Here is a 17,351-nt window from a genome sequence, read left to right as displayed (position 1 = left end):
AATGAATTGTATTTGATCTGATTGAGAACACGACTAGGACTACCCAAGGGGTCTGCGCATACATACGTATATATATACAGACAGACAGACAGACAGACAGACACCCCACTTTCCTTTTGAGATCATAGAACTGTCTTAAACTAATTGAACGACAACTGTTTTGCCATGCCAGTATGCATCCTCATCTTCCCCAAACATTCACCACCCTCCCTCCCCTTGTCCCTTTTCCTAAAACACCTCCCACCCAGACGCACCCAGACGTGATGCAATGGAAAGCAGTCTTATCCATAGGATGCATCCTAAATGGCACCCCATCCTCTATAAGGTATAGTGCATTACTTTGACCAGAGCCCAGAGCCCTATAGACCCTGGTAGAGCCCTGTGGGCCCTGGTAAAAAGCAGTGCACTTTCTGCTAGAAAGTAGTTAACTTTATAGGGAATAGGGTGCCATTTGTTTGAGACGCAACCCATAGACTGCTTCCCACATCCATAACACCCACGGCTAGCCCCCTTAACAGCTTCTAACTCCGGACCGACCGGCCCTTCCATACACTGATGTGCATTGAGCTCAGTGTCGTGGTGCATAGTGGGGTTGAACGCTAGCTCACTGTGGGGTTGAACGCTAGACCCGCAGCTGTCAGGCACGGCTGAGCTGAGCATGCATGTCGTCTGTTTTTAGCTGACAGACTTGGTTTGTGGAGCCATATTCCCTCCTTGTATACAGACAGGCAGACAGAGTGCAGACTGAGCTTCAGGAGCAGTGTTCTCTCAGCAATGTGCAGGACCCTGCATTGATTACTTAAAGCCACCGTCAGGGGGAGCTGTTCAATGGTCATTTTAATTCTAGATATTTACCCATTGGTTCTTGGAAAAATATGACTTGCACAACTGTCTGTCTTTATCATAACCTAAAATGTAGGTACACTCTTCTCTTACAGTTAAACATGTTAGTGATGACATCATCGGTACTCTCCTCTCTACAGTATGTGTATTATTGGAAGCGTTAAGTACAGGCCTTTGACTGTTCCTCTTGAATGATTATGGAATATGGACTTACTGGCTGCTAACTGTCTGCTATGACACTGGGGTTGGATAAACACCATATGGCCACAAAAGGAACCTTCAGGTTGTTGGGTGCCAATTTCTTTCTGTGTGAGTAACCCAGAAACAGGTTATAAAAATATCTTACTGAATTGAACTGATTTAGAATACAAATAAGGCACATAGGCTATTCATTGTGCTTGGACCTCTAATAATACACGTAAGAATCTGTCATGAAAAATGCAGAAGCTGTAAAGAGAAAGCTACCTTTTGAGAGGAATGATCACAATGCGTAGAGGTAGCAGTATACCGCATCATGACAGTAATATCACACCTCCCACCTCTCACATACAGATGTAGGATCTAAATTCAAAATCTTTTTTTGTTGCTGAGAAATGTTCTGCACGGCAGGAAATGCAAACTTGTAGTGAAGGTTTAAAAAGGCATCTAAAAATAGTAATTTCCAAATTAAAATGTCAGACTTGATATGTCTTAATGAAAAATGTATCAATCCTTACAAAAATAATTATATTAATTATAATCCACATTTCCTGTTACTGCAGGATTGTTTTCCTTCTGTAGCAAAAGGCTTGAATTAAGTTCCTACATCTGTAGGAGAACACATCACTGCACACATGCTGAGAGAATGAACTACTTGCTGAGGCGGTAGAATTTGACTTGTTTCAAAGATTCAAAGTGTTCAAGGTAATATTAGCCATGCATTATAATAAAATGGTTCATGCCTTATCAAAAATCAAAAACCTTATCAAAACAATGAGGGAAAATGGCTTTCAAAAGCTCATAATGTGCATCAGCAATTTGAGTACATGCGTGTTGTTACATGGCATTGTGGTGCAATTTCAAGAACCGTTCAAATCGATAAACAAACCGATAGAGAAATGTTTTGGATAGAGAGATAACTGGCCAAAAGGTTTCTTGTCTATATATTATACTGTATATCTATCAGACAAGTGGATTTGACACTTGGGTATCTTTGGACACAACATTTAAGAACAGTCAAGAATGGATTGTGTAGAGTTAGAACTCAGACATCTGTTCTAAGAACTCAGACCTCTGTTCTAAGGTTCTAAGAACTCAGACATCTGTTCTAAGAACTCAGACCTCTGTTCTAAGGTTCTAAGAACTCAGACCTCTGTTCTAAGAACTCAGACCTTTGTTCTAAGGTTCTAAGATCTCATACCTCTGTTCTAAGAACTCAGACCTCTGTTCTAATGTTCTAAGAACTCAGACATCTGTTATATGGTTCTAAGAACTCAGTCCTCTGTTTTAAGGTTCTAAGAACTCAGACATCTGTTATATGGTTCTAAGAACTCAGTCCTCTGTTCTAAGGTTCTAAGAACTCAGACATCTGTTATATGGTTCTGAGGTCTCTGTGTGATTGGTCTGTAATTCAGGATCTGTTTCCTGCTAATGTGTCTGCTGCAAGTCTGACATGATGCAGCTGGAAGGTCTTTTTTTAAATACATTTTAAGTTAATAATACAGCAAATATTTTGTGACTAAACATTAAAATGCAACCAAAGACAAGAGTGCAAAGCTCATTAGAAAATCTGTAGTAAGACAAGTGTGAGGATGACTTGGCGACTGTGTCATTCTTGTACATTGCATTGCTCAAAAGTAACAATGAGGCTACAAAGCAGCACAGTAACAGATAAAGCATTTAACAAGTGACTATAGGCATTCAGGTAGGTAGGAACAGCCCATTGCATCATTGCATGTTAAGCATAGCAATATATTCAAATGAAAGCTGTGTTATGCTGCTCTCTCAGAGCTGTTGACTTGCATTGGCCTCTTCCAATCACAACCTTCCATGACCACAGCCAGGAAGATCAAGTCAGCAAGAGTTCTCAACATTCTAACTCTCCAGAATCTCTTTCATTATTATGGTTGTCAGTGTCATCTCTCCATTCTCGTAATTCCCTATCCATTTATTTACCACTTTGATTTGTCAATATTCCTTTTAGATAAAGAAAAAAAAATAGGCAAATCAATTGACGAACATACAGTAGACAACATTGTATTGAATTGGTGAGTAAGTACAGACAGGATCTAATTACATTGTATTTGCTTTTTCACTGCTACACGTATTAGCCTACTCGGCCACCGTCACCTCCTACCACACTCCCATTGATTGAGATCGTTAATAGGGGTAACGCAATGTTTGACTACAACGTTCCTTTAAGAATGTACCATGATTTTTTTCGCCAAAATATTATATTGGAATTTTGACCAGTCTAGCCGCCATAGAAACAGAATCCTTCTTATTCTACGCTAGTCTCATCTCTGAGCAAAGTGGACAAACCAGACTGCCATGTAAATGTTTGGTGATGTGGACTCATTCATAAGTATAGTAGTAAACAACCATAAAGCCTATCTAGGGCCAAAAGGTTTTGTGATGTCATCAGCTCTTATTTGCAACGTCATTGTCATATTTTAGCCAGTGGATATTTTGTATGGATGGGCATTTCAGTATGAATGGAAATGTCAGTCAAATTGATGATTAGCTAGCTAACCTCTCCTGTAGCGTATTAACAGTGGTGCATGGCACACGTCTAGTCTACCACACCTGGTCTGTCATTTTTGGGACATTATGAAGAGGAAGAGGAGACATGCTCTGCGACTGTCAAGGGGTTAAGAAAGACTAGTGTTGTCCTAATAGGTTAATATAACATCGGCCCTGCTGCCCACCCAACCCAACTCACTCCTCTACTAAAAGAAAATATAAGATTTAAGATACAATATAAGAGAGCGCTCCAGTGTGTTAAACAATGTTGCCTCCCAGATTCACTTCCTGTGGGAATGGAAGGCAACAGGAAGCAGGAAGTAGGAAATAAAAGCTAGATTGAAGATGACAAAGGTTAAGACAATGGGATTCAAATATCCCATAACTCTTTGCAACTATTGTCCCAAATCTGTGATGAAGTTGTCTTAACCTGTATATTTTCGACCTAGCAGGAGTGGAAGGCAATAGGAAGCAGGAAGTAGGAAGTTCTATAAAAACTGCAGTATGGTTGCTATGCAACGTGTCGTGTTATGACATGGCGACAGTAATGCCTTGTGAGATGGCAGCCTATCAGCATATTTCCTAAGCTTCTGACTGAGCGTTAAGAAGAAGACAAACAAGCTAAGATACTGAATCTGGTCCGCATTTACTTAAGACGCATCTGGCCCGCGGGCTGACAGTTTCAGGTGTCTGGTCTACATTGAACTAACTGACATGACTTAACCGATCTCTGCGATTCAGCCCTTAAAGATCTCAGTCATTTAACACAAAGTGATGATCACAAAGACACAGGCAGAAGCTTAGCAAATATTCCACACCCACAACAATGTGAGTGTGGAGTGTATGTGTGGTTCCTTTCTCAGTCCCAGACAAGCAGGACACAAAGAGGAGCAGACAGACAGACCTGCTGCAGGCCCAGCAGATCTACTGGGTCAGGATGGAGTGATCAGTGGAAGGGTAGGAGGAGAGGCAGGGTGGGGTGGAGGTTGGTGGTGGAGGACTAAACTGAGGTGGAGAGGGTAGTAAGTTCAAACCAGTCTAAGGATGGGGAGATGGAAAAGGACTACATGTGATAAAGAGGTAGAGGAGGATGACAACAACCAGGTGGGGTGCAGGTAGTGGTAGGGGAATTGAGAATCAAAGCAGCAGAGATTGAGAATCAGGCCAAATGAACAGCGAACTGTTTATTTAAATGCTTTATGAAATGGTATATAGTTTGGCTTGGTTTACATGGAGCTTTAACTAATAATAATTTCACCTTATCTTATCACCTAAATTATCATTAACCCCCCCCCCCCCCCCCACCCAAAGAAAATGTGTTTTTATGTGATGAGGCTGCTTTGTTTTTATGTGATGGGGAACTTTGTTTTTATGTGATGAGGAACTTTGTTTTTATGTGATGAGGCAGCTTTGTTTTTATGTGATGATGAACTTTGTTTTTATGTGATGAGGCTGCTTTGTGTTTATGTGATGAGACTGCTTTGTTTTTATGTGATGAGGAACTTTGTGTTTATGTGATGAGGAACTTTGTTTTTATGTGATGAGGAACTTTGTTTTTATGTGATGTGATGAGGAACTTTGTTTTTATGTGATGATGTGATGATGAGGAACTTTGTTTTTATGTGATGAGGAACTTTGTTTTTATGTGATGAGGAACTTTGTTTTTATGTGTGTTTTTATGTGATGAGGAACTTTGTTTTTATGTGATGAGGAACTTTGTTTTTATGTGATGAGGCTGCTTTGTGTTTATGTGATGAGGAACTTTGTTTTTATGTGATGAGGCTGCTTTGTGTTTATGTGATGAGGAACTTTGTTTTTATGTGATGAGGAACTTTGTTTTTATGTGATGAGGAACTTTGTTTTTATGTGATGAGGAACTTTGTTTTTATGTGATGAGGAACTTTGTTTTTATGTGATGAGGCAGCTTTGTTTTTATGTGATGAGGAACTTTGTTTTATGTGATGAGGCTGCTTTGTGACATATTCCTCTAGTTCCACTCTCTATTTTATTTTTATTCCTGTAGATAGTGGAAATTCAGAAAATATCAATTAGTATTTAGATGTATTTTTTAAAGATTCAATCAAAACCAGGGAAATAGTTTCCAATGGTATTACTGTATCACTTTGTAGCATTAATATGCAACATTACTTCACACTCCCAGCTGCATCACGACTTGTATATATAAATAGTATGTGAAGTATGGTAAAAGATTTGTGTGCATGGAAAGGTGACTTCTTGTCTTGGCTAGTTTCCTAAAGTTTATATTTGAAAAAATCCCCCAATAAATTAATTTTGGAATGTTTTTGTCATAAAAAAATTGTTTGGTTACTTTTTTAAATAATATTTCACTTTCTAGCATGCTTTAATACTGTTGAATGGGCATGCGTAAGGATTAGCTACTTAGCTTTGGATCTTACCCTCATCCCTTCAAAACGTGACAAGGCTCTGAGGGGTCTCAAGGCCCTTAGTGTCCTTAGTGATTTAATAGGACCTAGATCCGAGTAGCCCAGTGCATTAGCTACCAGACTGATTATAGACACCTACACACAAACAGAGAAGCAAAAGAGGTTCCAAACTGTTAGAAGTAGTGAGAAATTTCTCTAAAGGTAGAAGAGACTCAGATGAGTGCCCTTGGAGCAATAGGACTGGCATTGGGTGGAGAGAGTTGCTTGACATACACACATAAATCTATATGCATGTATATACATGTATAATATTGCATTTATATATGTATACACATTGAGAGAGAAGGTCAATGTTTAGTATAGGTTTTATGTGCGTAGTGTTTTAGTAGCAGTAAAAGGTAGACTGTGGGAGGAGGGGGTTGTTTCTGTTATTTTAGGGCAGACGGGAGAAATGTGACAAACTCCTTTGTACCTGCAAAGAAACTTGTGGTTGAGAGAGAGCAAGAGAAAAAGAGAGGAGAGAGAGAGAGAGGCATAAGACAAAGGGGGAAATAGGCAGAAAAGTGTTGCCACAGCACACGACTGATTCAATACAAATACAGACAGACCGGCGAAGGGGACCAGGGAGCAGGAGGAGGAGGAGGAGGAGGAGGAGGAGGGAAGGAGAGAGGTTACAACCTGTAAAAGTTCATATTAAATACCCAACAGACTTGTAGAACCTTACCCTGGCCCCTCTAACATTGTCTCTCCATGTCTGTCACTCTTGGCTGAGGCATAATTTCCAATATAATCTAAGACAGACAAACTACTGGAACGCAAGAGAGAGAATACAGGTAAATATGTACAGGTAGGTCATTTTGTTTTGACAAAAATTATCTTATCATTATCACACATCATTAGAATAAAATAGGAGAGTCACATACAGTCATATACAGCTAACCACACACTGACAGTAGTAAAGGGTTGAGAAAGGGGGGTTAGAGGGAGGTCGGGGGTTGAGAAAGGGGGGTTAGAGGGAGGTCGAGGTTGAGAAAGGGGGTGAGAGGGAGGTCGAGGGTTGAAAAGGGGGTTAGAGGGAGGGAGGTTGAGAAAGGGTGGTGAGAGGGAGGGGGGGCTGAGAAAGGGGGTTAGAGGGAGGTCGGGGGTTGAGAAAGGGGGGTTAGAGGGAGGTCGGGGTTGAGAAAGGGGGTTAGAGGGAGGTCAGGGGTTGAGAAAGGGGGTTAGAGGGAGGTCGGGGGTTGAGAAAGGGGGTTAGATGGAGGTCGGGGTTGAGAAAGGGGGGTTAGAGGGAGGTCGGGGGTTGAGAAAGGGGGGTTGGATGGAGGTCGGGGGTTGAGAAAGGGGGGTTAGAGGGAGGTCGGGGGTTGAGAAAGGGGGGTTAGAGGGAGGACTCAGTAGTTATTTGGCACTGGATGGTACTGGAAGGACCACTGGAGACACTGAGTACAGTAGAAATACACAAAGGAACAGTTAACAGCACACAGCCTCAAAGAAACGGTGCTTCTCCCCCACTCTCACACACAATGGCCCGATCCCAAATCAACCCCTAAACTATGCCCTATGCACTTGTGAAGAACTGAGAGGACTTGACAGGGGTAAGTAATACTGTTTAATGCTCCGTCTTGCTCCCCACTCTCACGCACAGTACAGCAGCTGCCGCCAACTAGGCACCACCGTCTACATAGCGGGCGGAGGGTAACCTAGCGGCTAAGAGCGTTGGGCCAGTAACTCAAAAGGTTTCAATCCCTGAGCTGACGAGGTGAAACATCTGTCGATGTGCCTTTGAGCAAGGCACTTAACCTTAATTGCTCCTGTAAGTCGCTCTGGATAAGAGCTTCTGCTAAATGACTAACATGTACATCCTAACAATGTTACATACTCATTGGACCATAGCTCTCGGATAGTCCCTGTTTTATCCATGGAAATGGAATAGGAACCCTGCAACTGAGTTGAAGCATCAGTTTAAGGGGCTAGGGGCATGTGGTAAGGGGGCTATTGCAGAGTGGGAAAGTATTGGCGACTTCAATCAACCAAGCAGCAAGGATTTAAAATGTTCTTTAACCTTTTACTGCAGTGGGCTAAATCAGCGTCACACAGAGTGTTCCTTGTTAGTCTTAAACAAATCTACTTTGAAACAAAAGTATACACTTCACACACATGGGTATGGGCTTAAAAATTGAAAACACCTGTACCATGTCAGATATAGAGTTGTAATGTATTACATTTAGAGTTTGCATCCCAATATTACACTTTATATACATCACAGAAGATTGAATTATAACAAAACTGTTTGACATAGAAACACCAGATTTTCTGTAAAAAAAAATATTTTAAAAAGTATAGTAATTATGAAAATCTGAAAACTATGAACAAGATTTCACCCATGAGGCCACAGGGGGGGGGCGATTTGGCCATTTGACTATCTATATAAGGTCCCACAGTTGACAGTGCATGCACAGCAATGCCAAAAGGCCAAAAGGCACTTAAAGACTCTGAGACCATGAGAAACAAGATTATCTGGTCTGATGAAACCAAGATTGAACTCTTGGCCTGAATGCGTAGGAAACACGGTGAAGCATGGTGGTGGCAGCATCATGCTGTGGGGATGTTTTTCAGTGGCAGGGACTGGGAGACTAGTCAGGATCAAGGGAAAGATGAACAGGGCAAAGTACAGAGAGATCCTTGATGAAAGCCAGCCCCATAGTGGGGAGTCAAACATTTAACATAGAACGGACATGGAACATGTAATACAGCGTCAGCAAACGAGTAATACAGACAAAAAACAATTAGTGCAGCAGCAGGGAACAGAGCTGGGTAACTGACAAATATAGGGGAGGAAATAAACAGGTGATGAATGAGTCCAGGTGGGTCCAATATTGTAGATGCGTTTGACGAGGGAAGGCAGGTGTGCGTGATAGATGGCAGGACTGCGTGATGCAGGGCAGCCTGGCACCCTCAAGCGCCAGGGGAGGGAAGAGCAGGAGCCAACGTGACACCAACAGGACAATGACCCTAAGCACACAGCCAAGACAACGCAGAAGTGTCTCTGAATGTCCTTGAGAGGCCCAGCCAAAGCCCGGACTTGAACCCAATCTAATATTTCTGGAGAGACTATCTGTGCAGCGACGCTCCCCATCCAACCTGACAGAGCTTGAGGGGATCTGCAGAGAAGTATAGGTGTGTGAAATTTGAAGTGGCGTATGATCTATTGTGTGTAGATTGATGAGGGGGGGGAACAATTTAATCAATTTTAGAATAAGGCCGTAACGTAGCAAAATGTGAGAAAAGTCAAGGGGTCTGAATAGTTTCCGAAGGCACTGTACACTACTTGCCAGCATCCCAAATGTCACCCTATAGGGTCCATTTGAGATGTAAAGCTACACTACAGGCCCTTCTAGCTGATGTAAGCTAAAACACACAACCAGAGAGAGCGAGAGAGACAGGGAGAGAAATAGAGAGAGAGAGAGAGAGAGGATGAGAGAGAAACAGAGAGAGAGAGAGAGGGAGACAGAGAGACACAGAGAGAAACAGAGAGAGAGAAAGACAGAGGGAGACAGAGAGACACAGAGAGAGAAAGAGAGAGAGAGAGAGAGAGAGAGAGAGAGAGAAAGAGAGAGCGAGAGAGAGAGAGAGAGAGAGAGACAGAGGGAGACAGAGAGACACAGAGAGAGAAAGAGAGAGAGAGAGAGAGAGAGAGAGAGAGAGAGAGAGAGAGATAGGGGCCCCATTCTCAGGCACAATTGGGGGTGAAGAACCATGAGTCTGTCAAGCAGGGCCTACAGTGACGAGAGGAGAGCAAGGCTAGATGTGGCAATGGGTTTTCACTTAATTCAGGAAGTAAACTGAAATTCAAATGCCAATTTTCCTCATTAATAATTTCAGTTTACTTCCTGAATTGAAATACAATTGACCCCAACCCTGATGTCACTAAATGGCACTACAGTATCTCATTGACTCAACATTACAGATGAAGTCCATCTAATAGTTCTTAGACCTGGGAACACTAAAAAGTTGTCCCTATCTCTCTCCCTGCCATTGTTCAGGTGGTGAGACTGGGAGAGTGAGAGCACCAGATCCAAAGGGAAAACAGTATCACACAGTAAAAACACGTGAAAGCACCTCCAACCAGCCAACAAGACTGTACTGGTCAAACTCACTCAAAGAACACAACATCAAAAGCTGACCAGACCATAGTCATAGATAGAGGAGGGATTCTAACAAAGGCTAAATCTTTATTTTGAAGGAAGGCCATTAGCGGTACTACAGTCTATGATAATGTACATATATACTTTTTGCAATGGAAAACTAGTCATTCCAAACGATTTGGTCATAGCTAAGGACAGCGGTGAAGCTATCAGCATGGAAGTGATGACTGGACTCATGACTAATGAGTCATCTCTGAGTTATTATGTCGGTCAAGGGCTCCTGACTGTCCAGGTCTCTGTATGAACTGCATATTACACCGAGGATTCTTTCAGATTCTAGCTAGCTCAGTTCTTTTAGTTGAAGATGTCCCATTTGTTAATAATCAGTTTAGCTTAATAATAACTGTCTGTTCCCGGCAGGTTGTTTCATCAGAGCGATGATGAATTGATTGATGGAATTTATTAATCAGCCAGTAGGTATATAAAAAAACTATCAATGATGACACAATGAAGTCAATTTAAAGCAGATGTCAAATAAAATAAAGATTTAGCCTTTATTTTACAGTCACAGTATTTGGGGTATTTGTCACCTTCAGCCTCAGCCTGACCCCTTGGAGTGCCCCACCCCCTTATAGGTCAAGGGTTTGGCCTGTTGTGTGGGTGTGGCAGCCCTCAGCGAATCAGAGCAAGGCAAATCACACCTCTGGGCTGTGATCCAATGAGGAACAGTGGAACAGAAACAGAAAGAAAAACAGAAAGACAACAGAAACTAAAATCAAACAGAACAAAAACAACAATAAAGAAAATATCTAAATGTCTTTAAACTAAAAGTATGGCTGGATGGATCCACACGCATTCCACTCTTACATAACGACTCCCTCCCGACACTTGACTGGCTACTAAAGATGTAGGATCTTAATTTGATCACCCTGTTGATGCAGCAAATGTCAAACTTGTAGTGTATTTGAGGTTTAAAAAGGTTACTGAAGTTTATAATTTCCAGTATAAAATGTCAGACTTTATTTTCCCGTATGAAAAATGAATCAACCTACAAAAATATCCATCAATTATAATTTGCATAATAATTATGATTTTCTGTTGCTGCATGATTATTTTCCTGCTATAGCAAACAGTCTCAAATTAAAACCCTACATCTGTAGTTTTACTAGAAAGATTAGTTTTGATTTAGATTTTACCTTACATCACTATGGTTACCTAATCGAGTTTTCTGTCCTGCATTGTATTCATATCTCCATTATTAAGAGAGTGGTATACTGTAACTAAATGTTTTCTCAACAATGTAAAGCACATGAAGTGATAAAAATCTATTCTTCAACTTTTGGACCAAATAGAAAGCATGGGTACAGTAAGTTATTCTGTCTTCTCATAGTAGTTCTCCTGTATCACATTTGCTATCCACATTTCTACAATAAAAATCAAAAAGAGAGGCCAATGAAAAGATGATTCAACAGAAAGATACAAAATACAAGAGGTACGTAGAACAGACAAACACACACACACACACACACACACACACACACACACACACACACACACACACACACACACACACACATTCCGAGTAATACATGCTGGTCTAAAGCAGACAGACAGACAGACAGACAGACAGACAGACAGACAGACAGACAGACAGACAGACAGACAGACAGACAGACAGACAGACAGACCACAGATAGACAGACTACCCAGGACGACCCAGACTCAGTGAGGCACAGCAGCATTATAAGAGGGACTGACTGCTTGTCTGCCACTCTGGAGGACCAAACTTACCACTGGCTGCCAGGCCAGCCTGGCCCCAACATCATCTCAGCACAAGGTCAAAGGTCACTCACAACATTTCTGGAGTAAGAGGAGGCGTAAGACTTTAAGACGGATGGGGAGTGGGGAGTATGTCACACTTTGTTGTCACACATTGACAGCTTGGGAGGGAATTGTCGGTTCCCATACCGTACGACCATCCCCGAGTGCATCTTGGGAAATGTAGGCCCCTGTGCGGCACGACTAGCATCAATGGCTCTAGGGCATGGGGTACATTGTCGATCAACACGTAGAGGGGACACTAACTATGTGGGATACTTTAAATATACAGTATACAGTACATATAGGACTTAGATTAGACTGAGGTAGAATTTGTTCTACCAGAATCAACACTAAAGGTACTACTGTACATGATAAAGCACAATAACTGGAACAAGTTTTACATTTCATTTAGAGAAAAAAGATTGTAATGTATTAAAGTTGATTATTCTGCAGGGTAACAATGTCATTATAGATGCATAAAAAGGAAGTTAATGTTTTAAAGAGAGATGGGTATAACATAACATAATTCTGACTATGTCTGATTAATCAATACAGCCTATTGAACAGTCAAACATACTGGGACTGTCAAGACCAAAACACAACATGATGACAAGCTCTTTAAAGCTGCAGGTGGCAGCCATTTTCTGTTCATTTCTATTCTACATATTGTATGGCCAACGTTCATCGACACCCAGCAGGTGCCTGGGCTATAACTGTAAAGAGGGGGCAACAGTGTTTGATTTCAGTGATTGAGAAATGGATGGGTCAACTATATGTAACCTATATGTAACCAACTACATATAGAATCACATATAGAATCATAGAATTACATAAAGAATCATAGAAGTACATATAGAATCATAGAAGTACATATAGAATCAGAGAATTACATATAGAATCATAGAAGTACATATAGAATCAGAGAATTACATATAGAATCATAGAATTACATATAGAATCATAGAAGTACATATAGAATCAGAGAATTACATATAGAATCATAGAAGTACATATAGAATCATAGAATTACATATAGGATCGTAGTGTCTCTATGGTCTCAACAATCACTAGAACATACACATACTTCTTTACTTCCTGGTTCCCCCATCATGGTGTCAATGACTTGAATAGATAGTCACGTTCTTAATCTTTCCAATGACAAGGTCAGTAATAACCAAAGCCATATCTGCCCATCGAAGTAGGAGGTATTCCATCCATCACAGATACAGTGCAGTCAGGGGATTGGATCATATCTATGCAACATTACATTACTCCATGCCCCTGCTGACGTGTCAACATTGAAGGCTGAAGGAATTTCTCAACCAGTTTAAAAAAAAAAAAATATTACTGTCAAAGCAACCAACCCCAATGAATTATCATTCCCATCATTTTATCATTTAAATGGTCCTGAATTCATTTAGAATGTATTAGTCGATTTAGAATGAAAGAATGGAATTAAAGAAACTCCACTGTTCCAATCCACTCTGTCACAAAAGGGACAGAGAACAACCAATAACACTGAGATTTAAAAGACATCCAGAACTGTAGACAAACAGTAGATTACACTGTAGGCAGGTTAGAGACAGGTTGGAGACAGGTCGGAGACAGGTCGGAGAGAGGCCGGAGACAGGTCGGAGACAGGTCAGAGACAGGTTAGAGACAGGTTGGAGACAGGTTGGAGACAGGCCGGAGACAATAGAAACACATACCCCTTTGTTGCCGAGCATGGCTTGAATATGTCGATCAATAATCTTGGTTATTGATTGGCCGATTCTAATTTGTGCTGCTGTCTTGCTGTCAGCATTCACATTCCAATCTCAATGTAATCAAATTTAAATTGTTGTTATGTCGTTAAACAATATAATTGTTTTCTATTTGCACATGATGGGTAACAGAGTGCACAATTCCTGACTTTGTTGCAAATGAAGGCACATAATATCCAAACTCACAAACAGAAAATTGCTGTTCATATTCAAGCATCTCAGATTGACAATAAACCAAGTAAACACAGAGAGATAAAGAGAGAGAAAGACAGAGAGAGAGAGAAAGAGAGAGAGAGAGAAAGAGAGAGAGAGAGAGAGAGAGAGAGAGAGAGAGAGAGAGAGAGAGAGAGAGAGAGAGAGAGAGAGAGAGAGAGAGAGAGAGAGAGAGAAAGAGAGAGAGAGAAAGAGAGAGAGAGAGAGAGAAAGAGAGAGAGAGAAAGAGAGAGAGAGAGAGAGCAAAAGAGAAAGAGAAAGAGAGACATTGCTTCATGGAGATGCAAGAGGTGAGAGACATAGGTCCCCTACAAATGGATGGACTACAATATGGTTCTAGTATACATTTCAATGTTCTTTTGAGATATGGATATGGTAGGATTGATGTATCCTACACGTTCTGTTAATGTGAATATCATATGTCCTCTCACCCATTGCATAACATGAATATGGACTATACAGGGCCTGTTTTCCTGTTTTACATCAAAATGTGTGTTTTTATCAACTTATCTCTACATGACAGGCAGTGTTTAGGTGCTTTATACAGACTGTACACAGTGCAATATGTTGCTACAACAGGGTGTGGTTGAAGGGCCATATGAATACACTGCTCAAAAAAATAAAGGGAACACTAAAATAACACATCCTAAATCTGAATTAATGAAATATTCTTATTAAATACTTTTTTCTTTACATAGTTGAATGTGCTGACAACAAAATCACACAAAAATGATCAATGGAAATCAAATTTATCAACGCATGGAGGTCAGGATCTGGAGTCACACTCAAAATTAAAGTGAAAAACCACATTACAGGTTGATCCAACTTTGATGTAATGTCCTTAAAACAAGTCAAAATGAGTCTCAGTAGTGTGTGTGGCCTCCAAGTGCATGTATGACCTTCCTACAACGCCTGGGCATGCTCCTGATGAGGTGGCGGATGGTCTCCTGAGGGATCTCTTCCCAGACCTGGACTAAAGCATCCGCCAACTCCTGGACAGTCTGTGGTGCAACGTGGCGTTGGTGGATGGGAGCGAGACATGATGTCCCAGATGTGCTGGGCAGGCCAGTCCATAGCATCAATGCCTTCCTCTTGCAGGAACTGCTGACACACTCCAGCCACATGAGGTCTAGCATTGTCTTGCATTAGGAGGAACCCAGGGCCAACCGCACCAGCATATGGTCTCACAAGGGGTCTGAGGATCTCATCTCGGTACCTAATGGCAGACAGGCTACCTCTGGCGAGCACATGGAGGGCTGTGCGGCCCCCAAAGAAATGCCACCCCACACCATGACTGACCCACCGCCAAACCGGTCATGCAGGAGGATGTTACAGGCAGCAGAACGTTCTCCACAGCGTCTCCAGACTGTCACGTCTGTCACATGTGCTCAGTGTGAACCTGCTTTCATCTGTGAAGAGCACAGGGCGCCAGTGGCGAATTTGCCAATCTTGGTGTTCTCTGGCAAATGCCAAACGTCCTGCACGGTGTTGCGCTGTAAGCACAACCCCCACCTGTGGACATCGGGCCCTCATACCACCCTCATGGAGTCTGTTTCTGACCGTTTGAGCAGACACATGCACATTTGTGGCCTGCTGGAGGTCATGCAGGGCTCTGGCAGTGCTCCTCCTGCTCCTCCTCGCACAAAGGCGGAGGTAGCGGTCCTGCTGCTGGGTTGTTGGCCTCCTCCACGTCTCCTGATGTACTGGCCTGTCTCCTGGTAGCGCCTCCATGCTCTGGACACTACGCTGACAGACACAGCAAACCTTCTTGCCACAGCTCGCATTGATGTGCCATCCTGGATGAGCTGCACTACCTGAGCCACTTGTGTGGGTTGTAGACTCCGTCTCATGCTACCACTAGTGTGAAAGCACCGCCAGCATTCAAAAGTGACCAAAACATCAGCCAGGAAGCATAGGAACTGAGAAGTGGTCTGTGGTCACCACCTGCAGAACCATTCCTTTATTGGGGGTGTCTTGCTAATTGCCTATAATTTCCACCTGTTGTCTATTCCATTTGCACAACAGCATGTGAAATTTATTGTCAATCAGTGTTGCTTCCTAAGTGGACAGTTTAATTTCACAGAAGTGTGATCGACTTGGAGTTACATTGTGTTGTTTAAGTGTTCCCTTTATTTTTTTGAGCAGTGTATAATTGACTTGAATAAGGAAAAAAATCCATTCTAGGAATTCTATTTCTATGGTCCTAGCTTCCCATCCTGGCTTCCAAAAATGGCTACCAAATCTACCGTAAAGAGTCAGGAAACGCTACTTACATCGACGATGAAGAAGTCAAGCCAGCACCAGGCGTTGGTGAAGTACTTGTGGAATCCGTAAGCGACCCACTTGAGCAGCATCTCCAGGATGAAGATGTAGGTGAACACACTGTCGGCGTATTCCAAGATGGTTCTGATAGTCTTCCTCTGCTGGATGTACACATCCTCAAAAGCCTGGCGTGGGGAAGCACACACATGGTTAGCTCTAGCTGTGGGTGGAATAACATGCTCAGTGAATAATTGTTTGATTGATTGATTTTATTTGACAAATCTAAAATACATAGCCTAGAGTTGCCTCAGCCATGTACAACAATGAATACATCAACAAACGTTGAGGGTAAGAAACACAATAAAGTCAACAGAAGTTTTGGAAATGTATACAACAACGGTACTGTTGTTAAATCATTACTGAAAACGAACATTGTTAATTAAAAGCATGGAGCATTGATTGCACTATTCCCTCCCTGCTCATTTGACTTCAAGTCTGAGGACAACAGAAATAGATTCCCCTATCTTATCAGGTAAATGGTACAGTCTATTAGATCCCCTCTCCGGTGCATGGTACAGTTGATTAATCACAGTGTCAAGCTCAAGTGTCTCAAATGGCACCATATTCCGTATGAAGTGCACTACTTTTGACCAAAAAGGCAATAGACTGCCTTTGATGCTCCTGCCTGGCCCCTCCCCCCCACCCTCCTTAGTACAGTGTCTGGCTGTGATGCTCCTGCCTGGCCCCTCCCCCAACCCTATTTAGTACAGTGACTGGCTGTGATGATACTGCCTGGCCCCTCCCCCGACCCTCTTTAGTACAGTGACAGGCTGTGATGCTCCTCTATGGCCCCTCCCCCAGCCCTCTTTAATACAGTGACTGGCTGTGATGCTCCTGCCTTGCCCCTCCCCCAACCCTCCTTAGTACAGTGACTGGCTGTGATGCTCCTGCCTGGCCCCTCCCCCAACCCTCCTTAGTACAGTGACTGGCTGTGATGCTCCTGCCTGGCCCCTCAACCCCGCCCTCTTCAGAGACTGGGCCTGGTGACTGTACCACTCCATGTCTTGTTCTAGGTAGAGAGAGACAGCCCTTAAAAAGACAACTTTCTCCACTCACACACTAGTCGTAGCTGTGTGTGTGTGTGTGTGTGTGTGTGTGTGTGTGTGTGTGTGTGTGTG

General features: G+C 42.3%; 1 protein-coding gene across 1 annotated transcript in view; it reads right to left on the bottom strand.

Annotated features, from left to right (window-relative positions):
* LOC135503979 (sodium channel protein type 8 subunit alpha-like) overlaps positions 1–17,351 on the bottom strand; it is a 127,907-nt gene that overhangs the window by 20,162 nt on the left and 90,394 nt on the right. The window contains exons 21-22 of the mRNA XM_064922192.1: positions 16,185–16,358; positions 5,982–6,104 (exon numbers count right to left, since the gene is read on the bottom strand). Of these exons, the coding sequence (XP_064778264.1) occupies positions 5,982–6,104; positions 16,185–16,358 (297 nt within the window). The remainder of the gene's footprint in view (positions 1–5,981; positions 6,105–16,184; positions 16,359–17,351) is intronic.

This window comes from Oncorhynchus masou, chromosome 18 (genome assembly GCF_036934945.1).
Source record: "Oncorhynchus masou masou isolate Uvic2021 chromosome 18, UVic_Omas_1.1, whole genome shotgun sequence".
Lineage (NCBI taxonomy): Eukaryota > Metazoa > Chordata > Actinopteri > Salmoniformes > Salmonidae > Oncorhynchus > Oncorhynchus masou.
Note: the sequence above shows the minus strand (reverse complement) of the source record. Positions and strands in the feature narration are given on the sequence as shown.